Consider the following 25952-nt stretch of genomic DNA (forward strand, 5'->3'; position numbering starts at 1 on the left):
ATTTCTCAGCCTGATTTACAATAAGCATCTGGTCGCAACAGGAAAATAATTGTATGTCTAGTGAAGGTGAATGTGTGTGTGTGTGTGTGTGTGTGTGTGTGTGTGTGTGTGTGTGTGTGTGTGTGTGTGTGTGTGTGTGTGTGTGTGTGTGTGTGTGTGTGTGTTAGCGAGTTCATAGGGAAGGCAGAAAAAAAAGTCTCTCATACACCAAAATCTCTGTGGAAAACAGCATATTTATGAGAGAATAATTGGTAAATTATTCAAAGTCAACTAAATTTCCTGAAAAATCTAATGTTCTGCCATGAAGTATATATTAATTTACTATTAAAAAAAAACAGTTGCTGTCGGATCCCTGTTTAGTCTTTCACCCCTGCATCATGTCACACATCCAACCACCAGATCCTCAGACTTTCTTCCTGTTCCCGGTCACCTGACTCACACCCACCTCACCTGTATTGTAATCTCACCTTGGTTCTTTGTCAGATTTACATAATTGTATAGTTTTGGTTAGGTTGGTGCTAGATTGGATCAGTCGGAGGGGAGCACGCTCTAAACTCTGGGTTAAACTCTACGTTGCTGTGATTGGTTGTTTCCTGAGCCCTAATCTTAACCCTCACACACGTAGCAACCAAACGCAGAGCCTCCCTCCCACTGATCCAATCTAGCAGCAGCTTTTTGTTCTGCTCTCTTTGTGTGTTTGTTCCTGTTTTCTGCCTGCCTGTCTCTTCTGCCTGCTTGCAAGCTCAAATTTGCTGTTAAATTAACCTGCCCGGTCGTGTCTGCAATTGGGTCTCTCTTCCTGCTCTCACCGTGCCGAATGTGACAACTTCATTCAATGTCAACTATCTACAAATAAGTCAAGTGATACCCTGTAAGAAAAAGGTCAAAAAACAAGTCAATTCACTGCACGTAGATAAAAGAAAAAAAATCTCTCTCACACACACACAATTGCAGGCTAAGAATAATTCTATGCCTCAGTGGGTAACGTGCTTTTTGCCGTATCTGCATTTTACATGCTGGTTCAAGCAGGAGCAGGCCTGTGAAAAATCATGTGGCTCATTGATGCTGTTCTCTCCCCTTCAATTTCATGCAAATATGCACATCCTGCTCAGCTCAGTATGTGACCAAATAAGGATGCAACCCCCCATATTGCACATGTACTCACAGGCAAGTAGAAGCATAGATACAAATGCACAAACATGAACATGGCTTGATTTTATGAAATCAATCATTTTGCCACCACACTGTGGTTCTGAACCTGGGAGGAATTGCCACAGCTGTTGCTCTGCCTTTAGCTGTCTGAGTTAAAAAATCTGAATGTATATGTACAGTAGCCTGTGTCTGGACACTATGCCTGTATCATACTACTTTGGCTGAAGCTAGCACTGGTTAATTTTGGGAAGTACACTTGTTCGCTTTCTTCACACGTGTTAGATGAAATTATTGCCACCACTCTCATGTCTGTTAGCTTAGTTTAGTTTAGTTTAGTTTAGTTTAGTTTAGTTTAGTTTAGTTTAGTTTAGTTTAGTTTAGTTTAGCACAAAGACATTAGTGAGCTCTCAGGAGGAGGAGGTCAGGGTGGACAGATGGGACAATAAAACGTCAGACTTTAACACAGTAATGGGTCAACATTTGTTACACATTCCCAACTAAGAGTGGATAGTTTTGTTTTTGCAACACTTTGGTTTTTGTACAAATTAAACAAACAATAAATAGCAGGTTAATTGTGAGCTTTAGAGCTTGTTGATGGGGTTTTATTACCTTCAAACGGAGGCAGACAAGCTGTTTGCCCATTTCCAGTCATTGTGCTACGATGGGCTGACTGGCTGCAGCTTCATATTTAACATACAGACATAACAATGCTTCAGATCTTCCAATCTAAAAGCAAGTGACGTGAATAAATATGTTTCCCAAAAAAAAATCAAACAATTTTGTAACCCCATTCATCTGAAAAAGCAGTATTACTTTATTACAAACAGTAACAAGTTGATATTTCAGTGAAACATCTGTTGAAACAGGCCTGCACTGAATCTAAGTTTCACTAGTACCGAACAAATCACAGCAGGACAGTAAAAGACAACAAAGGACAGATAGATGAGACCATACAAAAATAGAATACAAGAAACCTTGCATCTGTCTTCATACTGAATGAATAAACTGCCCATTGTGTGTGTGTGAAACACACACTCGCTTCTATATGTGGGTCTCTGTTTGTGTGCACACAGGGTGAGCAAATGTAAAGTGTGTGTGTGTGTGTTTAGTCAGTGGGTCAATATCAAGAGTCAAGCCTTATCCCTGTGTAATCCAGCCGTCCTGATAATGGCTTTTTTTCTATGTGTATGTATGCGTGTGAAAGTGTGTATACACACAGATGTTAAGGACACACACTTTATCCCTGTGTAATCCACTGACCCTGATAAACACTAATGGAAAGTGATACCTCGAATAGAAAGTGGTATGAATTTCTTTCTCTGCGTTTATTCTCCGTCTCTAATTATATCTGTGAATGTAATTACACAATCAAGGACAGAGATCAATGCAGGTTTGGGCTGATGGACTAAACCGTGGGAAAAATCAACATTATTGTCTCCATCCGCTTTATACCTAACACATTGATAGACTTATTTAATACTGAGTACTTATAGAAAGTGAAGGTCATCTTGACTGTCTTGATTTCTTTTTTTCCATTATTCCTGGTTAGAAATGTTCTTGCTTTTTGGTTTGCGTTTAATTTTTTTTTTTTTATATATCATTGGGTAAATCAGAGCATCACAGATTACACTCCAATATTGTTCGGCTACATTACATTACATTATTTTCAAATACATAATGGACTTTTAGGAAAACAATGATACAAAAGCTCAAATTTGAAAACTTTAGTTTCTTTGTGGTTTCAGATGATTGCTGCAGGCGCTCTCTCTTTTCTCACTCACATTTGGTCTTTGTTATTTTTGTGATTTTAAACAGCTCTTGGTTGTTGTACGAGGAAATCTTTTACATAACGGTATTGACACTTTACAATCACATTTGTGATATTTTGTCTCATCCGTCTGTGACTCAGTTAATGTACTCCGATTTAGTGAGGCTAAAAGAACAATAAATAAAGTATTTTTCTACCAAAAGTGAAGTCAAGGAGGCGCAGCAATGACCCGGACATTTAGCAGCAAGGCTTTGGACCGATGGGTCGCCAGTTTGATCCCTTTGGTGATCCCTTACATCGGCATCCCCAACTGCTCCAAGTTTGTGTGTGTGTTCACTGCTCACATGTGCAGAGGTCAATATCCTGTGTGTAAAAAAAAATGCTGTGTTTAACATGAGGCAAACAAATGGTTCTTCTTCAAAACAGCAGCACATCCAGTCACCTGAAAATGTGGTGAGGTCATTCAGTGTCGCAGCCTGCAAATCAACTAGAAATGTGCATACAAGTAGCCTTTATTTCTTGGAGTACGCAGGCATTAATATTTGTAGTTGTTGTTTGGGTTAATCTTTTTTGACTGAGTTGAATTTTTCCAGTGACAAACTTTTTTTTTTTGGTAATGTTTTGCATTATATAACAATGCAGATTTCAGTGTTTATATCAAAAAGGACCATAAACTACTTTTTCTGGGTAACTTTGGCTGACAGAACTATATTTCTCTTCAGGGAATTCTAGCTTTGCTGTGGTTTAACTTCTTCCAATGTGAAGTAACTGGCAGCTTAGAGAGCCATACTTTCAAAGTTTCTTTCTCTCAAGCTGCCTTCTCTCCTTCCTTACCTCTCCCATGCCATTCATCCATCCATCATGTTTCCATCTGTCTCCCTTGAATGCATCCTGCTGTATCTGTCTGTCAATCAAATGTGAAATCTCAGAAGCCACTGATCCAATCTTGACACGACGCAAAGGTGCCATATTTTGGTGCTGAAATTCCAGGCGTATCAACTCAAAACAGCTGGTGAGACACAGTTGACCACATTATGACACTGTAGATATTTATTGTATTGTAGTCTACATGTGGCAGCTTTGTCAGATTTACTTTAGCACATGGATCAATGAAAATAATTACAAATCAAACTTGAGAAGCAGCTCAAACATAAAATAAATTAGTCAAATGTACATTTTAAGGATGATGAATTAGAATTCATAGGCTAGACAGTACATCCACCCATTTCCTGTGTACTCCTGTGAATGTCTGCCTCCCACCTGTCTGCTCTTGTTTTGGATGTTGAGTTAATTTAGAGACGGAACCTACAGATTTTCTTTTCACAGCTTTCTTCAATGATCCAGGGCAAAATTTATCCAAATGATTTTTGAGTTGTTGGGAGAAGATTATGTCCATGTAAAACAATTTTGTTTTCCATCCATCCAAGATCTATACCCACTTTATCTTGAACAGGGTCACGGAGGGGGGGGGGGGGGGGGCTGGAGCCTATCCCAGCTCACATTGGGCGAAGGCAGGGTACACCCTGGACAGATCACCAGTCCATCACAGAGCCACATAGAGACAGACGGAAACAAAGACCATTCACGCTCTCATTCACACCTGAGGGACATTTGTAGAACCACCAAGTAACCTGAGACGCATGTCTTTGGATGGTGGGAGGAAGCCGGAGTACCCGGAGAGAACTCACACAGGCACAGGGAGGACATGCAAACTCTGCACAGAAAGGCCCTTTACTGTGAGGCGACAATGCTAACCACTGCAGCGCCCCAATTTTGTTGCTAAATATTCAACATTAGAACCCTGAACTTAATGATTTGTTAGGAATTCCATCGCAAAAATGTGAGAATATGCTGCAAGGATGAATGCACGTTGCATAATGTGTCAAAAACCATGAACTTTAGGAAAACAAAACCACGTAAGGAAAACCCGTGGGTCGGGTTACAGAAAAAACAACATTTTAGAGTTTAAAGAAATTCAGGTTGCAGTTTCCCAGACTCAAACCCCTGCTACTTATAGCCACTGCTCCGGTCTCCTTGTAAGAACTCCAAAGCCTTTGTACTTTTGTCACATGACCACCATCTCGTGAACCATCTCAGTTGGCTTTTTCTCATGCCAAGGCGACACCAGGCCTAACAGACAGACTGTGATACTGGGCTGTGCTGCTTTGAGTAACCAAGAAGAAGGTATCTTGCATTATTGTACAATCAGTGAACCCCCCCCCCCTTCCCCTCCACCCACCCGCTCACAGCCCACACAAACACACACACACACACACACACACACACAATCTGATCTGAAGAGACTGTAGGTGTCATTCTTTGATTAGCAAAACTGCTATAATGCATCCCACTCATCATTTTTCATTAAACTAATTCCAATATGCCAGGAAAAAAAAACTGTATGACTCCCTTCTTCAACACATTTGAACTAATCAGTTTCTCACTTAACACTCAGCTTCAGATTCTGCTGTCACTTATATATGAGAGCCAGGTTTTTTCAGGCAGTTCAAATGACGCACTAGAAAGTCAATGATGTCTCCAGGAGCTGGAGAGACGACTTGGTACAAAAACACACTGCAAATAACGCAAATCAAACTGTGACACTGAGAGAGTGAGTACTGGTTGTCTTGACAAATCAGGAACCCACCTAAAGCTGAACCCCCCCCCATCAAAAAAACACATTGATTGACAGGCGGAATTGGAGAAATATCAAAATGTTCATGGCGTTCAGCCCGTCTGGCTTATGTTTGTGACTTCCAATATGATTCATCTCTTTATCTTGCATTTCTCTTTCTTTCCTCTACCTTCTCCTCCTGTTTGGTTTGCCTTTTTGTTTCTCAGCTGCGCCATCTTGCTTAACTTGTCTCCAACTAAGGCTCTTTCTCTCTCACACACTGCTTTTCCCCCCATTTCTCCTGATTTGCTCTCTTTCCCTTCCACGTCTTTAGCTCCCTTCCCGTTTCTCTCTGCAGCAGTTTGATGAAAGTAGACAGAGACATGGAGAATTTATCAGACGACTCTGTTTCCATGTGCTCATTTGTTTTTAGCAGCGACGGGTGCATTTCTTCTGATTTAAAAAGATGCAGAATTGTGACAGCCAAAATAGTCCTTCAACAAATAAAAAAGAAGAACCCAATTTAAATCCCATCATTTAGCATTTATTTGAGTATGAATTCTACATGACAGCTACAAAGGAAACAACATCATCATAAACACCTTTAGAAAATGCATGAGATACTGACTGAACTTTTTTTTATACTATATAATATATATATATATATATATTATATATATATTTTAAATTGTATATATATATATATATATATATAGACAAAAAAATTGTGCTCAGGGAAGTTTTCATTCAGGGAACCTTCTCATTTATATCAAAGCATTAAGTACTGGTAATTTATACCCTAAACACAACAGTAATAGTGGATGTGGGTGGTACTAAAAGTAAGAAAACTGCAAAGACCCCCGCATGATAACACGGCTCCACATGCACCTAAAATAACAAAGCGATGCAGACTTCCTCCACTCATCACATGTTAAGATAGCTGAAGAGAAACTCTTGAAAACTGTCGTGCAACATCAGATAGTCAGATTCCTGAGACAGTGTTCGCTCGCTTGAGAGCCCTTATGGGGATACCTTGATGTTTTCCACATAAATCGAATACTTCTCTCTGTCAGGCACTTGTCAGGTGACAGTGAGAAAAAGTTACTGTTCAGGTAACCTGAAGTAGCTGCAGAAATTTCTGTAATAGTCAGAAAATATACTGTTCACCACAAGTTAAGATTCAATTTCACAATTTCTCTGTTTCTGTAGTTTCTGTGAAGAAGAACCAAAAAAAGTAAGATAAAAAAAAAAACTATTCATGGTTCAGAAAAACAAGTTGAGGACTCAGAGGCAGACAGTCACAACAAGTAAACTAAAAAAGAAGGCACGCAGGGAAGCAGGAGGGAAAAGGCAACCAGCTAGGTACGGACAGTAGGAGACAGGATGTAAACCCAGGAGGTCATGAAGGAAATGATAGCAGGTGCACAGGTGGGTGTAGATGTTATAGGCAATGATAAAAAGAGAAGAGCAGGCTGGAATCACACAGACGTCATGGCTGGCAGACAAATTACAGAAGTCAAAACTGCAGAACTTATGTCTGGAATTAGAAAGCATTTTATATGCTTGGTTGTCTTTAATTCGTTTTCTTTACCAAAAATGTTATGAATGTTCAAAGGAAGGGAAAGGACCTACAGTAAATACACAACAGTGGGAGCAGAAGGTTTATGTCAACAAAAACTGAAATCACAAAGGGCAAGAGCTAGATATCCAAAAGAGCAATCCCAAAACACAGCAAGCCAGCAGGGTCTGGAGCCCAAAGAACTCAAATGGGAACTAGAGATGCATGGCTGAAATTTATAGATTATTTCCTCAGAGGAAAATAAGTGCTGATAGTAATGTCCTAATAATTATAATAATATTATAGTGGCAACTAAATGTAACTGTTCCTTAATTTTTCCCCTTTGAAAAGGAAAGGAGGGCTGACAGAATTGACAACACGCCGACGGTAAACGCACGCCTGTCTGCAAACCAATCAAAATCAAGTATGGGGCGATACTGCCCAAGTAAGTGATGACGATGCGCAAAGTTCTTAGCGCCCTCACAAAATTGCAATGTGAAACCAAAACTAAACACATCAATGTGTACAGTGTAACAAAACCCTTAACTTTAGTTCGGACCTTGGTCTGAAATTTCGGGTGCGAAAACGCCCTAAAAATACAAAGACGAAATACAATACGGAGAGGAGGACAACGAAGGGGAAAGGACACTAATCAGGGCGAGGCAGCAAATCACTCAAGACACCTGTGGGTGAGAAAATAAATAAAACAGGAAACTCAACAAACCAAAGGGCAGAATCATGACACAAAGTAGTATTGGGGGGAAAAAAATGATATTTTCATATCATTTATTCTTTTATGTTTCTTTTTAATAATATCATGATTATATTGCAGTCATTTCTTGGCAGTGCGGTGCAGCAGTGATGTGGGAAGTTGCACATTATCTTCTTGTTGTCACATGAAAGTATTGTACCACAGATTTCCAATGTTGCAGAGCTCATATAGACAACAGACTTCAGAATACAGTTATGCATAATACATAAAAGGCATTACCCTTTTTTCTATTCTTGAAATTGAGTCAACAATGTCAACCTTTCCCCCCCCCCCCCCCCCACATCTTTAAAGCAACGTAGCTCCTTAACACACTCAGAGATCTGTATTCTCTCTCTGCTGTTGGAACTGTGACCTGATATTGTTTTCTCTCTGCAGAAAACAAAATCAATTACCCTTAAAGTTATCAGTTCTGAGGATTCATGGATGCTATTATGTGATTATCTGTAAAATAACATTGAAATACTTTTATGTTTTTGATATTTGGAAGCTTAAACATAGAGAACATGTCACAAAAACAATCTGAAATTTATCTCGTTGATCTTATCTCCAAACTTGGTTCTTCAACGGAGGGGAAACATTTCCATACCACGTTTTACTTCAAATGAGTGTTTAAAAGGATGGTACACTGGTTCAGCTGTACATCTTTGCAACAACTTAATTATATAATATTACTTTTGACTAAAATCACAAAGACAAGTCGCAGCTTCAAGTGAAACATCCCAGCCAAATGCATATCAGTCGAGCCTTTTGCCACCAACTGTTTCCCATCCCCTCTGCTGTCATGTACAGAGGTTAAAATTTATTGATTCATTGTATGTCTCATGAATGCTCCGTACATCACACTGATCCATCACGACCACCAGACATAGCAGGTATCACTCCATCAATATTCGTCATTTTCTGTCTGCCATGCTTTTCGTCTGCATCCTCCTCCCCTGCTGTCTTTTTAACCTTTTCCTGAGCTTTTACCACATTGACATTCTTAACAAATGGATGCGGCGGTGACAGCAGTGACATGAAAAGAGGGTTAAACAGTACCGAATGAATACGATGGCCCTTTCCGTGTTGCTTGATTTAGGCCTCTTTCATTCAATTACTTTTCACTACACACTCTGTCATACAGTAGGCACTCATGTCTGCGAGCTCTTTAACACAAAATAAGTTTTGTCAGGTTGGCTGTTGAACAGTTTACGGTCAGACACCTTATTAAAGCCAAACATAGGCTGACCTTAGCGACAAAGAAATGACAACTCATTATCCCTAAATTGTAAATGTGCAATTAATCAATTCTGACAACAAAATTAGAAGAAAAAAAAAATCTATAATTTTTTTCTTTTTAGAAAATGTGTTGGCTTGCATTTAAAATAATCCTATATTTACAGAGCATTTTAACATATCATTAATATATAATTGAATATATTTGACTTTATTTTGCTCATCTTATTTGAAAAGTCAACATCATGAGTAAACAGGACCGAGACAGATACATTGACAGCTGGAGAAGCAGGTTACGTGTTTGGAAACCCGGGCTGCTCTCAAGTTTGTTTCTCTGCATAAAGTGTACTTCATAATATCTGTCAACTATATATTTACATTCTATTATAGCACAAATTGTATGTTTCATACAGTCGCAATTGCCACTCCAGAGGACACAAAAACATTGTTTCCCTCAGCGACGATGAAGGAATCTGAAAATGTATGGGAGCAATTTGCAAATCTTCTCGACTCAATTTGGGTCACTCTACACGGGCACGGGTCTCAGAGGAGATTCTTTTTCCTTTTAGCTGCTTCTTGTGTCGAGCTCCATTCAATGACCACATAAAACAAATTGAAATTAATTTGCTTAAGGGGGATATGAAAGAATTACTTCTAGAGATACAAGAGGGGAGAGGAGAGGGACTTATCCTGAACAAATTGTTGACTGAATAAGAAATAAAAGCCACTGTCTGTGTGTTCCTGTGGGGATCACTTTGGAAAGTAAACAGATTGGTTGTTAAAGCCACTTTGTTTTGATCTCAGTATCTACTGAATGGCTATAAACAGTATGCATTTCTCTCTGTTCTCTTTCTCTGAATATAATTACTTCCTCTGGTTGTTGTTTTGTATTAATTGCATGTACAAAAGATGATTAGTCCTATACAATGAGGACATATGTTACCCGAGGGGAAACTCAATACACAAGAGCCAGAATAAACCGGAGGTGGAGCCAGCTATAATAGAAATATAGAAATACAGAAATATTTCAGTGACAACAGGAAAAATAAAACATTTGTATCTCTATTCCACTGGGTGGTATTAATGAGGTACAAAAGGAGGCCTAAACGCAAGACATATTAGAGAAGGGGAGGAGTAGACTATTATCATATAAATAAAATCAATAAAGTAAGTCGTAAAAGTAGTAAAAAAATTGAGAAGGAAATAATGAATAAACACAAATTGACCTGCTCACAGCAAACTAAGGTATCTCAAACCACACTATAAAGCACACAGGCAAGATGGCTACTCAACCACTTAGTGTCCCTGTTAGCACAGAACAAAGTACCACTGGAAGGAAATAAAACAGAAGATGGGCCAAACAGTTGATTTGATAAAGGCCCTCTAAAATCTAGTAGTCCTGGGAGAAACTGTGGCTGGCTCCTCGATCAGTATATTTGTTTAAATCTAAAAGAAACACAAGAAAATTGATGCACAGAAGATTGAAAGATCATACATAACATACACAAAGCAGAAATAAATGAAATACCTTGCTTGCCTGAGCAAAGGTCGCTCCCCCAGCTGGAGACATGCAGCTGACTGGAGTTTCGTTTCTTGTCTGATGTGCCGAAGATTTGGTTCAAGTTTTAGTTCTCACGAAACAAAGCAAATCTAACAAGGAATACATTTTCATTGGCTTCAGCTACTCTCAGGTGTGTCTCAGTGCAGGAACAAAGGTCCAGGTGAGACTCACGCCCTTTTTTTTTATAGACTCCGCCCCTTGCCTGGCTACTGTGCTACACTCTCTGCTGCCATCTGTACCACCCACAAATCATTGTAGAGAGAAACACCAGCACTCACATCATAAGCACCTGTTCTCAAATCCTCCAAAAGCAGAGAAGTTTTTCTAAGATTTGTTAAGCAGCACTAAAGACAAAGGACATTATTACTTTTGTAATTCATAAACCAAAGTACATGACAATCACAAATTTGGACCTGGGGAGAGATGAAAACTCGTACGATCGCAATTTCAATGTGAGGGGGAAATGACACTTCATTGCAACATGGCCATCCAATGATGTTGACCACTAGAGCAGACATCCAGGGATCACCAGACTCTCTAACCTTCAACTTCTGGGGACCATGAATGTTTGTTCAACATTTCATGGTAATCCATTGTTCAGATATTTCAGTGTGGACCAGTGATGGACTGACCGGCATCTCAGGTGGACTGACCAGCAGACTGACCTACACTGTCCATTGCTTGCATACATTAAAAGAAAAATTAAGTTTTAAGGTTTTATTGATTTTAATGTCATTTTAGGTGGGCAGAGGTTTGTTTAGGCTTCGGCACCAATATCTGATGGAAGAAAGCCCTATCCAGGAAAGATCATGGCCAACCCCATCCCACCCTGGGCATAAACGTTTTCAATCACTCCCCTGTTGACCAAACCTCCCGCCACAAGAACAGTTTCTTTTTGACTGCAGCTGGCCTCAACAACAAGAGCCGGGACCTCACTGACTTAAGACTATATCCCACTCACATACACTACACATCACAATAAGGTGAAATCTATAAGCTCATAACATTACATTAACATAATCATGAGTATTCTCAGTATTATTACACTGTGTACATTTGCACTAGTTCACTCAATCATTATAATACAAGTTTATCTGAATACCACCTGCCTGTGTTAGCTGTATTTTCCTCACTTTGTATAGTTACTAGTTTTTACCTTACTTTTTAGATTTTGGATTATTATTCACCATTACGCAAATACAGATTTCCTTGGTGACAAATTGTGATTCTGATCTCCAGAATCTTTGCTCAACAGATTTCAGGGGATTGATTACAGGGGAAGCACTTCAAAATAAACAAATCTCTCCCTTTCTCTTTAACTCCCTGTAGTCATTCCGTTTCCTTTGACCAAACTAAAACAGACCTTAAATCTAAGTGTGACAGAAAACTGGGTGAAGTGCTCCATTCTCATGTTAGGTTGAAATATGTCTCTTGTTACGTGCCTGTCAGCGGGACGTTGGCACAGAAGTATGTGGCAGCATGTGGAATCTGTATTGATGTGATCAGACATTCAGGAGAAAGTCCCTTTGGGTACCAGTTTAGATTTAACAAGTCTCCTACAGGAGTGCGAAGGCAAGGGTGGGCTTCAAGAACATACCGAAACCTGAGGATAATTGGGAACATGGAAGATCGGATACCATAACACATTTCACACATGTGAGAAATGGGAATATCCAAGAGAAATAAATGAAGATGATAATAGAAGATGAATGAGTATATACACGTACAGAGCTCTAAGTGAGGCGCAGTAATGGCGGGATGGCAAATATTACAAATTTACATAGTATGTCTTGTTTAATTTGTGAAAATGACTTTTTCAGTTCGATCTCATTCCAGTTGGTTTCAGAGCACTGGATCAAAAACAGACAGAGTAAAAACAATGACAATGTCTGTATACGGAGGTGAGGGTTGTTGAATGGAACAAACACAGCAGTAACAGCAGGGAGCCTGGAGTGAAACTCCTGTGTTGTAAGTTTAAGTAAGTGTCTTATGTAACTCAACGTATTTAACTTTCTCTACGTGACGTATGTAAGGTAGAATTATTTATTTTGATCCAAAACCATTATCTTTCCAAAACCCAACCAGTTGGTTTTTGGTGCCTAAACAACTAAGTCTTTATAAAAATGGACGTCGTCTCCGGGTCTGGAAAGTGAAGTCTATGCAGAAATGCTTTAAAGTGAAATACCACACAGAACCACAAGGTGCTGGCTCCAACACACCTCTGGCTCCTATAAACTCCCATTCAAAAAGTGTCAACTTCTCTAATGAAATACCAAGAATGCCAATGAATTTCTTTATGTCATTCGCTAAATTCAGACCTCCTGATCAGTGTTCTGGTTTTCCTTCTGAAAATAATTCCATAAATAATTATATATTATTCCTCAAAGAGGTATGTAGGAGGCATGCTTTGTTTGACTGACATGCCTCGGGTGCGGTTCAGTTAACGCCATAAGTGGGTGGGCTGAGCATCATCAGGTTCTCAGTCAGTCCTCCCCACCCAGCTCATCTAAATATGGTCACTTCGGGCTCCAAAAAAACAAGATGGCGACATCTGAAATGCCTAACTTGAGGTTTCAGAACAGCAGCTCACAAACCAGTGGGCAACGTTACACGGTTGTAGCTTGTCATAAACCTGGGCACCTTGTTCTAATCTCTGAAACACCAGCCGGCTGTGAAAAACGACAGTATGCGACGCCCTGAGGTTGCAGCAACTATTCAGCGTTTTATGGGAGATTTATGAGACAACCAGGCCGCCTCAGCTGGTCCCCCGGAAAGAAACAGTCCAGCACATAAATCGAGCAAAACATCCTACGTTTACAGTGTATGGAAAACACAGAAGCACCACAGGTCAGAATAAACAATTTATCATTAGTGTGTGAAGTTGCCGTTTACATCTTAAACTGACTGCATCCAGAATCAATTCACCGTCAACCTCTGTTAAGTCCAAAGAGTACAATCAAGCTGTGAGCAGTCAGTTTCTGGTTTGCGATGGGGTCTATAATGAGACTGCTGGGATGAATCATCGAACAACAGACAGCCTCTCTGGGGAACTTCACAGCACTTAACACTGATGTTCATCTGATGGTTATTATTTGTGAATTTGGTAAACACTTCAGCTTTTCATTTGTCAGCATTCCTATGCTCATCCCACACTGCTAATTTCTGCATCCCCCTTCTCTCCCTTCATCCTCCAATCTCTTCTACAAACTGACAGGATGGCGACAAAACATGCTCGAGTTTGAATGACTGGAGGTAGGAATAAATCAAATACTTGAACACTGGATTAGTTTGACTTTTTACATTAAAGAACTGGACTCTAACCAAGTCTCACTTCTTCTATTTATATATTTTCCTCTCTGCTCTGTTTTGAAGTTTGGCTGACTGGCAGCTCTGAGCGTTCACACTTAGAAAGGTTACAGGGAGCTTTAAAAACTGCCAAGTTTATTTCTAAAGGAGCCGTCTGTCAAAATGACTGGCTTCTGCACGCTCACCAAAACACACACACACACACACACACACATGCAGACAATTACTCAAACACACACACACTTTTTTTCCCCCGTTATTCCACCAGGCTGTCAGTTCTCTATTCTTCACCCTAAAGCAGAAGTTCATAAGCTGAGGTGGTCATCACATCACAAGCTGCTAGCTGATTTGCAGATTCAGTAATAGTGTGTCATTGGCTGCAGATAGTTTCATGAAACTTTTGATAACTACTTGTGAGTTTCTGGCGATTCTTTTGTACATTTTTCAAACTTGTAAAAACAATGTTGACTTTAGCTCCCGTTCTTAATTAAAGGGTCTCCAGTTTATCTTGGGAAAACAATACGGTATTAAAGGCTGAAGTTCTGGAACACGAAGGAGTGTATTTGTTCTCATACTGGCCTCACTTTATTGGACTTGGTTTATTTAGCTGACAGTTGTCAACCAGGAGATGCTACACAGCTTTTCTTATGCAAATATCCCCTGAAAAACTGAACCTAGGTGTGCAAAGGAGAAGAGTTCACATCCAAGTGACCTCTAAAGTCGACCTCGACAGTGACCACCATCATGCTGTTGTGTAAAAGAGCAAATAATCTACTGATCCAAAGACATTTTTCACATCTGCTTCATTATACTTTCTTGCGACACCAAAGTAGGTTTACACAGACACGGAAGGACCAAATACAATTAACACCAGAAGTATGTTCGCAAACTCTCGGCCTCTTATAATGAACGTCTGATGAAAAGAAAAGAAAAAAAGCATGCATACTAAAGAATGGACCAACAGATCTGCCATGAGTCACCAAATTTCTTCATAAACAGTCACATATACAGTATTAAAGTGCAAAGTTGTCTAATTATCATCCCTGCCTCCATGAGAGAACCTGTGCAGCTTTGAGGATGTAGTGGAACCGTGTGGAGTTTTCTGTTTACATTCAGTGTTTCACACCTAAAAGAATTAGGATCGGATTGTTGCTCTACGGTGCTGCTTGGTCAAAAGCTCCACAGGGTACCTCATAAGAGAAGACATTGTTCAATCTAAGCACTGAACATGACATTAAAGATAAACTGCAAAGGTTTTCCAGTTGATTTGTTGACATTAATGCTTCTTATTTACAAATGACCAAGACCGAATGAAATTGACAAACAAGAAGAATCCTAAAAAAAACCCACATAAAAAGTCCGGTAAGCAAATGCTCCCTGTGTATCAGTTTTTAGCCAAAGATCTAATTCTCTTCTGACATTTAGAGCTGATTTCTCCACAATCCATACTCTGCTTCGGCGTTTGTTTCTCATGGAAAATTGTAAATTAAATTAAAGTCAATAAACCACTGCAGTTTATCTTTAAAATCATGAATTAACCTTTAGGCTTTGCCACATACATGAGGAAAGTAAAAAAAAAAAAAAAAAAAAATCATTATACTGTTCAAAACAGGCCAGACTGAAGATACGTTTTTCTTAGTTATTAAAAAAACAAAACAGGAACACAGATTTAGAGCTAATAAATACAGGCTTTTGTGGTGAAATGCAAATGAACTCACTTCCACATCACACCTAATCCTGATAATCAGCTTGATAGATGAGGGCCAATTTGACTGATGACACCTTCCCCTCTGGAGAGCCTATCCAGCCCAGTGTCACGTCAAAGAATGTAGGGGTGAAAAGTACACGTATGCATGAACAGGGTCCAAGAAGGAGGGGAAGAGGAGGTTGGGGGTAGTTGGATAGAACAAACACTGGACTTTCACCCATACATCTGCTGTTTGAGAAAGAGAAAGTCAACATTGATTTCTTTTAAGTAAGATAAGTAAGTTACGCAAGTTTTTTTCAAAACAGCAGTCAGGCGGGGAAAACGTGACACTGACTTGGTATTAGGCTGATGCGTAATACACGGTTCGGCGTAATATCAGGTTGACATATCAACATCAGTGTCACCTCACCTCAATGTCTCTGGTGCGACAACATGGAAATAAGGGTTTGAAAGACAGTTCAGATTGTAACATGTAACACATAGAAGATCAACAACAGTTTAGGTTGAACAACAGTTCACTAAGTTTACTTCAACTAGATTTCATTTACTGACGTGTTAAAACCCTCTCGAATCCTTGACTCACTTTGGTTAGCAAGTATCATTACATGTAGAATTATAATGTTAACGCAACTTCACAGTCCCAAAAAAATATATATTCATATAGTTATATAAATATATACACATTAATAAAGCAATGCATACCACTAAAAATGATATGGTGAGATGAGCAGGAGCTGAGGTGCCGCTCCGAGGTGTTTGCGTGTGTTTATCTGCACACCTCCATGGATGACACACACTCAGACGCAGCAGCGGGGTGAGAGGCAGGTTACACACACAAAGAGATCTGCTTCTTCACCAGCTGATAACAATCACAACTGTGAAGCCAAAGCAAAACACTGAATGCTACATCTCACTTCTCCATTGTTTGGTGGCTTCAGAGCCCGAGCGTATTCACAAGCGCTGCTGTGCACATCGTATTTCATCCAAAGCCTCATTCAGGTCAGCGACATGGTCGACTGGAAGCAGCTGCTTGATGGCTGAATTAAAAGCTAAGCCTACTGAACAGTAAACCTCAAGTCTCTTGTCTGTCTAATATCATCAGTTTATTATTATATAAACATGTTATTTGTTGTTATTTTGACGTATGTATTATTTTATGTTTTTATGCCCTGTGTAAAGTTCAAGAGGCCTTTGTAAACTAGCCCCGGTGACACACTTAGCATACCTCCCTGTGCCTGTAAATTTGAATGAAGTTAATTTTAAAAACTGAGCTAAGTTCGTGTGCAGGTCCTGTCCCCAGCTCTGTGAAGCCCCGTCTCTAGTAGTTCTGCAGTTCAGGAAGGTTTTTGTAGAGGTCCAGTGAATCAGGGTTGGAGAAGGCTCCTCTTTGCGCCACTTCCCGACCAGCAATCACCTGTTTCACGGCCACCTCCACCTTCTTACCGCTGATGGTGTACTGCAGAGGGAAGAAAAAAAGAAAAAGAGGGCTGTCATTCAAGCCAGAACAGACTTCCACAGTTGTAACAGAATAATGTGGCAGGCTTATTCACGTCTGATATTCAGATTTCTCTCACAGGAATGTCTCTGGTCTCCAGCAGCATGGCCGGGACGTGTCGGGCAGACAGAGCTTTTCTAATGGCTCCTTTAATCTTCGCCACTAAGTCTGGACAGAAAGGACTGCCGGGTGCCATCTTCAAGAATAAAATAACTCGCTCCTCTCCGTCGGCGTTGTACTGAGGAACACAAAGGCTGTCTGACACTTCCTCAAACGCCTCCACTGCAGAGAGGAGAGGACAGGAGAGGGCAGGTTAGAGGACAAACACACAAAAACAAAACCGAGGAGGGCAGATGAGAGGTGCAGAGCGAGGAAGAGGTGAAAAGAGAGTAATGATTAAAAGAGGAAAAAGTGTAAAAAAACTAAGCACAAAGGCACTGCATTCCTCTTGAGAGTAGGAAGGAGAAATTCTGCCTTTGCTGAATTCTGTTAACTGAACACATACTGAACCACCTAAAAAAAAAAAAAAAAAAAAAATTTTTTTTTTTAAAAAGGATGATGGGATGGCAAAAGATATTTTTCGCCAACACGGAGAGGAAGGTGACTCAATTTAAGCTCACAGAAAAATGACTTTTCCCTTTCCTTTTATCCTGCCTTCCACCTACACCTAACTCCTCGTGTAATGTTCAACACTCACCGATGTTGTAGATCTCCGAGCTGCCAAATCGGACTCCGTTGGGGTTCAGCGTGCCATCACTGCAGAACAAGCACAAATTCAAGATTCAAAACCCAAGTGTCTTTCACGAGAAAACACATCATAAAACCCACCGTGATGGAAAGGAAAAAACGTTTTTTTTTACAGAAACTGATGAGTCTTTCTTTCTTTATACATAAACTATATGGCTGTCTATATGTTTCTGCACCTGTTCAGTTTCATATGAAAGAACTGAAGCCTGTGAATAGTTTTTGACATAAAACAATCATATACTGTGTCATAAAGCAGCTCAAGAGTCCACACCGGCTACAAACCTTTCTGAGCAATAAAATGTGGAGTTAATATTTTTTAACCAAATATCAGGTTAAAAAGTAAATTTTTCATTCTCTTCAAACAGAAAAAAAGTCATCTGTAAATGAGCTTTAAACCTGCTCATTTGCATCATATTGTCAATAAATAAATCAATTATAACTCCAGTGCTAAAACACTTTTTATTCAACATTCTGGGGAGGAAGTTAATAACTGACCTTCTGCCCAGCATGACGATGCCCCCTGTCTTTGGGTTGATTTTACAGTAGTCTCCATGAGCCCACACCCCTACAGGCAAAGAGTTCACTTTATTCTTTTTTTTTTTTTTTTTTTTAATTTGGCAAATAAATGTAGGTAAATGAAAACGACACATTAGAAACAAACGTAAAACAGCAGAACAAAATTACATGCAATTAAAAAAAGAAAAACAACAAGCGGTGAGTTAACAAAAAAATGTTAAAAGCAGTTTGCTGGCATAGAAAAATAGATTGTACATGGTTTAAGGTAGGCAAAATCTAATACAGGGCTACTGTATGGTACTGTATTATATCGTGGGAACAACAGAAAATTTTAAGCACTAACGGTTGCACGGTTATGGAAATCATCAGAACAAACAGAATACCAGCACTCAGATCAATACTTTTAAATTCATCACGGGCAAAAAAAAACCAACAACACGTGTTTCAGCTAAAAGTAATTATCAGCACAGTCAAAGCCTGCAGAAATGACTACTTATAGAGACTGGTGACAACACCACCCTAAATGAGGACCGTTCATTCTCAGGTGGATTCTGTTGCTCAAATATATATTCTCTCTGAAGTCATTTAGGCAGGCTTTTACCACACTAATGATCGCTTTTAGCTGAAACCCATTGTTTGTTTTTGCCCACAATAAATGCTGTGTACATATACGTTTGTATTTAAATACAATGTTTGTGTTCTTACCAGCATATGTAGAAAAGTATGCTTTATGATATTTGCTCCCGTTCTCGTCATTCCAGAAGTGTGTTGGCTGGCAGGGGATTGGCTTCAAGCAGACAAGCTCCCCACTCTCTCCCCATACAGGCTTACCTGTTATTAACACACACACACACACACACACACACACACACACACACACACACACACACACACACACACACACACACACACACACACACACACACACACACACACAGAGAGAGATCTAGTATCAGTGCTTCTGAGATAAAAACTAACAATGTGTCCCGCTCTCAGAGAACTTGATTAGTGTGTGGTTGCACACAGCCCCATAACAACTTCCTCCCTCAGGATGGTGTTATAGGCTTAAAGACTGACTAAAATAATCCCAAACTCTTCCTAAAAAACTGCCTTTAGATTATCCCTCAATCCAGTCTCCTTTGAGTTGCTGCAGGCGTGCCAGTGCAGCCTGCAGCAGTGAGCCGGGGACTGAGGGACCAAAATCAATGAGAAAAACATAGAGGACTTTGAAGACTCCCAGCGAGATAAAAAAAAAAAAAAAAAAAAAAAAAAAAAAAAAAAAAAAAAAAAGAAAGAAAACTCTACTTTTTTAGTGGGATTGTGAATGTTTCCCTGAAGTTTGTGTCTGTATTTATCGAGGGAAGGTTCACCAATTACTCCTGCAACATTTCCTCCCTGGTTACCTTCGATTCAAACACATTAGCTCTCCTTACATACAACCAGCAACACGTACAAACCACAGTCTTGTTCAGAAACAGATGGGACATTTGGTCAAGGACATCTTAGCAATGTATAAATGTGCCTGCCATTCATTTTCCTCATTAATATTTTCAATTTCCATCCAAGGACTGACGCTGTATCAGGGTAGATTGCTCCATAAAGGTCTTAATAACAAAAACAGGATGAAAAAGACATCGTATTCAATTTCTAAGCAATTCAACCAATCTGAACACGCACACGCACGCTTACCGTCAAAGCCCCAAGCTTCCACGGCCATGCCGAGATTTCTCGTTTGGATTTCGCCCCGATAAACAGGAACTGTTGGGTTCTGACCCATGAAACATGACACGATGTCAGTGCCGCCTGGGAGAAGAGTTCAGAGAAACAGACAGGTTTAGTTGGTTATCAGTCTGAAATGCAAACACCTCACTTAAAAGGTACAAAGTGAAAAACACTCTTATTAAACCATGTCCCTCCTCAAAACTAGAAAATAGTTTTCACGTTACCCGTGAATGATATAAAGACATGTAATGCAAAAGGCTGCTTGCTGTGACGAACCATCAGTATCAACAGAACCTTTTAGCTCATTAGCTCTTTGTTGCCTTGGTGCAATAGAGCTACATATTGTAGGCCAAAATAGGGCTGAAAGGAGTAATGATGCTAAGAATAAGTACATTAACACCTGAGACCCAAACATATGTGAGAACATGTCAGCATTTTGTGTGTATCTCCTTGCTGGGAATTTATTCACCCACTACTGGCCAAAATCTCAATTAGGTTATCTTTAAATTCAAGTTCCAATGCAAGTTGAGATTAATACAGCTGAATTTACATGTTTAATTCCATCGAACTCAGTTTGAATTTGAAAACGTACAGACATGAACAGAATATATCATTACAACAGAGCAGACACCTTTTCAATGTAACATACTTTAAACAAATGACAATGTCATGGACAAAATACTCAACTACTGGACATATTATTGAGTTTCCATTTTGTTGCAACACAATCTCAATCACTTTTTGTAGCTCTTAATGAGACTTCTACATTTCCCTTCTGGCCCACTGTATGCGAGCACACTCCAATGGTTCCCTCGGGTTTGATATTTGACTTTCCCAAACTGTGATTTCTCTTTCAATGGATGTTCAACAGGATTGAGATCAGGGTTTAGAGGAAGCCAATTCAGGGCAGTCAGTTCCGGGAAGTTTATAAATGTGTGTTTTAGGTCATAATGCTGTTGGAGGAGCCATGACTTGTGATTGAGACTGAGCTCTCAAACACTGGGCAGTGTGTTTCGTGCCAAATTGCCTTGATAATGTTCTGATTTTATTTTTCCCTGAACAGATTGATGGCACCCCATCCCCAACAAATAAACCAGCATCCCTCATGTTTCACAGTGGAAATAGAGTTCTCTTCTTTAAAAGTGTTATTTAATTTTCTTCTGAGAACATATTGACGACATGACCAACCAAAAATGTATAATTTTGTGTCACTTAGAAGCGTTTTGGCTTGTCGACATGCATTTTAAAATAATAACATGGACAATAACATGGGAACCTCATGTTTTTTTTTAAGGGTCACCATGAGATTACAATTATTTTCTTTCATTCGTCTCAGCTCACTGTGATGCACACAATGCAAACAGCACAGTGAGCAGTTTTCACCATTTTAAACAGCCAGAATGACTGATTATACGGTTTAAGATAATTGTGATACTAATTGAAGCACATGGTGTGCTTGAAAAATCCATTTTCACCTATTTATCACCACTCTGGGTATCAATAATTTTCTCCAGGTCATTTTATAAGATGTTTGCTTAATTAGCAGGAATTCAGCTCTTTTCACAGCTTCTTTGTTTTATTCTATGGCAAAACAAATACATGCAAGTACAGGAGATAAAATATATTTTCATTTCAATCTCATTTTAAGAAGAGCAGGTGCACTTTAGGCCATGTTTGTACATGTCTTACTTTGTTTCGTTCAAGTTACAGTACTTGAAATGTACAACCGACAGGAGTGCACGCGAGTCCTAACTCAGCAAAACATCACCGGTCACTGACCGAGAGACATTACTATCAATCTTTTGACAAGACAAACCGGCAGTGTTCACGCCCTGCTCCACCTCCACTGGCCTACATAGGAGTTCTACTCCTTTGCAACACAATCTGAAAACTGTCATGAAGACAAAGACAGACAGACAGACAGACAGACAGACAGAAAGACACACACGCACACGCGCACACGCACACACACGCACACACACGCACACACACACCCTTTTGTCTCTCTGTACCTTCCAATCATCTACTATTTCTGACACGTTCCCTTCATCTCCCTTCCCCTTGTTCCTTCTCTACCTCCCTGTTATTTTTCTGTCTGTATCACAGACTCCATCCATCCATCCTGTTCACTTCCTCTCAACTTCTCTCTGTCCTTCTACTGCACCTTCCTCGTCTCTTGTATGTCTTTCTGTTCCTGTCACTCGTTCTCTCTGTTGATCTTCCTGCCAGTTGTTTTATCGAGCTTTAATTGCCTCCCCGGAGGAAGTGGAAACTTTGTCTTCTGATTAAACACATAGCCCCATAGTGGGAAGATAGGCAATTATTGTATTATTACACGCACCTTAATTGGTGGGTATATAAACACAAACATATATTTTAAGCCAAAAGTCACTGTGTCTTTCTTGGGATGCCTTCCATTATCTACTATTTAGTGTGCATGTGTGTGTGTTGTGTGTATACACAAGAGGGTAACTTGTCACACTGATCTGATGCTCCGAACATCACTGACTATTCTGAACTGGAGAAAAAAGGATTTTTTTTATTTTTTTTTAACTCCCCGGTTTGTGTGTGTATATATTTGTGTGCGAGGCTGCTTTCATTTGAGGAGGTGTGAGAGCTTTGAACATCCGGCACAGTTTGGGGTCAGACGAAGCCACCAACTGAGACAAAACCAAGGAAACCTACGCCACTAACTTCAGCTCGCGTTTACATATTTAAAAATGAATTGTACAAAGAAACTGACAGTCGCAAGATGACTTCTCAAACACAAAATTCCATACTTGAACACAGAATCGCTGAAAACTCAACCAAGACGCGCGATGGAAAATAAAGAGAAAAGATGAAGAAAGAGGAGAGGAGAGGAGACAAAGGGGGTTAGAGAAGTGACATATGGGGAGTCAGGCGGAGGTATATTAGGATTGAGGCTATCCAGCAGTGAAAGTGTTAAAATTTCCCATTGAAGAGCAACAGGGGTCTGACATTCATGCTGACAGGAAAACGCACACGAAATACACACTATCTCAGGAAAGAGTTAAAAACATACAGAAGGCAACTCGAGCACATGTTTGTGGACACGCTTACACAAAGACACACACTGTCACACAGGGTGAAATCAGCAAAGGGGCCCATCACATATGTGCCGCTGTGACTGCCAGTCAGTCACATATGCTTGGCTAAATCCTGGGAGCGACACACACACACACACACACACACACACACACACACACACACACACACACACACACACACACACACACACACACACACACACACACACACACACACACACACACACACACACACACACACACACACACAGAGTGTTGACCTTGGGGGTCAAGGTTAGGTCGGTTGGCAGCCAACAGGGTTGTAGCCTGCTGTTGCCCTTGGCGACGTGGAGGAAGCCGACTGCTGCAGGACCGACTGTTATGGCTCACACGCACATTAACACAGAACCAGTCCTTTAATTACAAAAGGATGATTCCAAATTTATAATAAACTGAGTCTTATTTTCCTATTTTTCAGATTCCACCATTCTACTAACATATGATGACACTGTACTCACTGAGGTAGTCACTGAAATCTGGGAGATCATTATTTAGCAGAAACATTAGTAATTTTACTTGGTGTTCCAAATCTATATTTACAGTATGTGTTTTCATGTCATTTGTCAGGATTTTAAGCATAAAATCTATGCAGTTTACACCGTTAAAAACTCACACAAATGAAGGTTTTGTCTATTTTGTATGCCAATCTGGACCCAAAATTCCACAACACAGTTCTCATCTTTGGTAAAAGTGTGGATTAAAGTTATATTTCTAAGAGATGACTATCAGTTTTCAGGCTTGTGAACTATTACATGTTTATTAAATTAAATGAGAGATAAGACATAGCCATGATCAGTTATTTATGTCCCAATGATCAGGATTGTTAGGATAAAAAAAAAAAAAAGACAGAAGTAAAGAGAGTGTGCAGATAGAAGCAGAGACATGGAAGGTTTTATAACAAAAAATACCAGAGACAATCTGCTGGTACATTACCTCTCGTTTTCTCTTCAAAGTTCTGCCTTGTGATTGACACCTCAGATGACGCTTGTGTCCGGCCTTTCGTCTTGCATGTCATTGTGAGCGCGTGTGTCTTTCCATTTGTGTGTATGTGCGTCTGTGGCGATATGCTACACCCGTTAGGGCTGTCATTCACAGTGATCGTGTGTATGTGTGCGCAAGCATGACGCCGCAAGCTGCGAGTCAGTTTGCGTTTGCGTGTGTGTGTGTGTGTGTGTGTTTGTGTGTGTGTAATATGTCAGTCACCCAGGCTGTGCTAAATGTTAAACGTTTCAGGACTCACAGAGAGAGACAGATAGCATTCTACTGGCCTGTCAACATCACAATGGGCTGAGAGGGCCTCTGTGTGTGTGTGTGTGTGTGTGTGTGTGTGTGTGTGTGTGTGTGTGTGTGTGTGTGTGTGTGTGTGTGTGTGTGTGTGTGTGTGTGTGTGTGTGTGTGTGTGTGTGTGTGTGTGTGTGTGTGTGTGTGTTGTTGTTGTTGTGGGTGGTAAGCAAATGTACAGTCCTATACAATGTATTTTGTTTGAATTTTCTTTGTGTGCATCAGTCCTTTTGTGTGGAAGATGCTTTCATGCTTTGCTCACAGAAGTGTTTCTTGAGAAGGTTTTCTAACCGGTTTTAAAATTTAAACTGTATATACTGTATACACCTTTCAAAAGCTTCATTTTAGCCATGAAATCATGTTTTAATATTTTTAAGTAAATTACAGGTTTTTCAAATCAGTATTTTTTTTGTCTGGAGTGAACACTGTTCACCGATCAGGAACCTGAGAGTGTTCTTTGAAAAAGAAAAAAGGTTTAGCAGAGATGTTATTCACCAGAACCATCTCTTTCCTATTTTTAAATCAATCACACCCTTTTCTAGTGTTTCATTTGCAGTATGGCCAAGATAATATTTTGTGGCTTCGAGAACCAAAAACCATTCAGTAGAATTTTACATCTCTCTGAAGCTGTACAAAGAACAATCGTTTTTGTGTCGACCTTTTTAAGGCACATTGATATAAATTTTCCACTTGGTGTTTTGTTCCACCTAAGAAGCGGGCCGTGCTGACATACAACATGATACACGACATACGGTCATGTTTTAATCAATTAATTAACTATTTTATTATTTAACTAAATAAATTATTATTTCATAGTAAGAAGTACATATAAGAGACAACTAAAAACTAAATTTTAGTGATAATATTATTGGAAAGTTACATGCAAAAACAAAAAGCAATATTACAAGTAATATTGAAATTAAGTTTCATTGTGCACTTGATACTTCTATGCTTTTGAAGGTTTCACCATCTAAAACCCCCATGATGCAACGCCCAAAACCTTTTTTTTTGTTCAAGGGCATGTTTGTAAATACAGCAAACCAGTAGACATTCATACTTGCAGTCACTTTCTTTTCAGTTGCAGAGTAACAATAATGTAACGATAGCAGGTGATGTTGCAGTCATGAGGTGGGTCAAATTACCACACGGCCGGGTTTTCTTTTGTATGTGAATGTCATCTCAGGTTTATAGAAAATGGGTCCATAACACTTACAGGTAAATGTCCAAAACAGCTGGTTTACTGAGTCTTTGTCATTTCCTGATGGTTATACCTCTAGGCAGGAGCTCCATTATGATGCCTTGTGTATCATTATGTTAATCATTATGTTGCTGGTAAAATAGCTATTATCAAAGAGCTCAGGACACTGTGTATACCAAGTTTGGTAAAGGATGGACTATAGGCTATAGGTTTTGCCAAATCAAAATCAGAA

The 25952-nt window shown here is 39.7% G+C and overlaps 1 protein-coding gene across 1 annotated transcript in view; it reads right to left on the bottom strand.

Annotated features, from left to right (window-relative positions):
• Positions 1-14730: 14730 nt before the first annotated feature.
• The window catches only part of aacs (acetoacetyl-CoA synthetase), a 43911-nt gene continuing 32689 nt past the window's right edge, over positions 14731-25952 (bottom strand). Inside the window, exons 13-18 of the mRNA XM_069706550.1 lie at positions 20102-20215; positions 19118-19243; positions 18392-18461; positions 17847-17905; positions 17229-17431; positions 14731-17110 (exon numbers count right to left, since the gene is read on the bottom strand). Coding sequence (XP_069562651.1) covers positions 16973-17110; positions 17229-17431; positions 17847-17905; positions 18392-18461; positions 19118-19243; positions 20102-20215 — 710 coding nt within the window. The 3' untranslated portion in view covers positions 14731-16972. The remainder of the gene's footprint in view (positions 17111-17228; positions 17432-17846; positions 17906-18391; positions 18462-19117; positions 19244-20101; positions 20216-25952) is intronic.

The sequence above is a fragment of the Brachyistius frenatus genome, unplaced genomic scaffold (genome assembly GCF_029030835.1).
Source record: "Brachyistius frenatus isolate BFR_SWC_R1_liver_20210118 unplaced genomic scaffold, ASM2903083v1 Contig_63, whole genome shotgun sequence".
Classification (NCBI taxonomy): domain Eukaryota; kingdom Metazoa; phylum Chordata; class Actinopteri; family Embiotocidae; genus Brachyistius; species Brachyistius frenatus.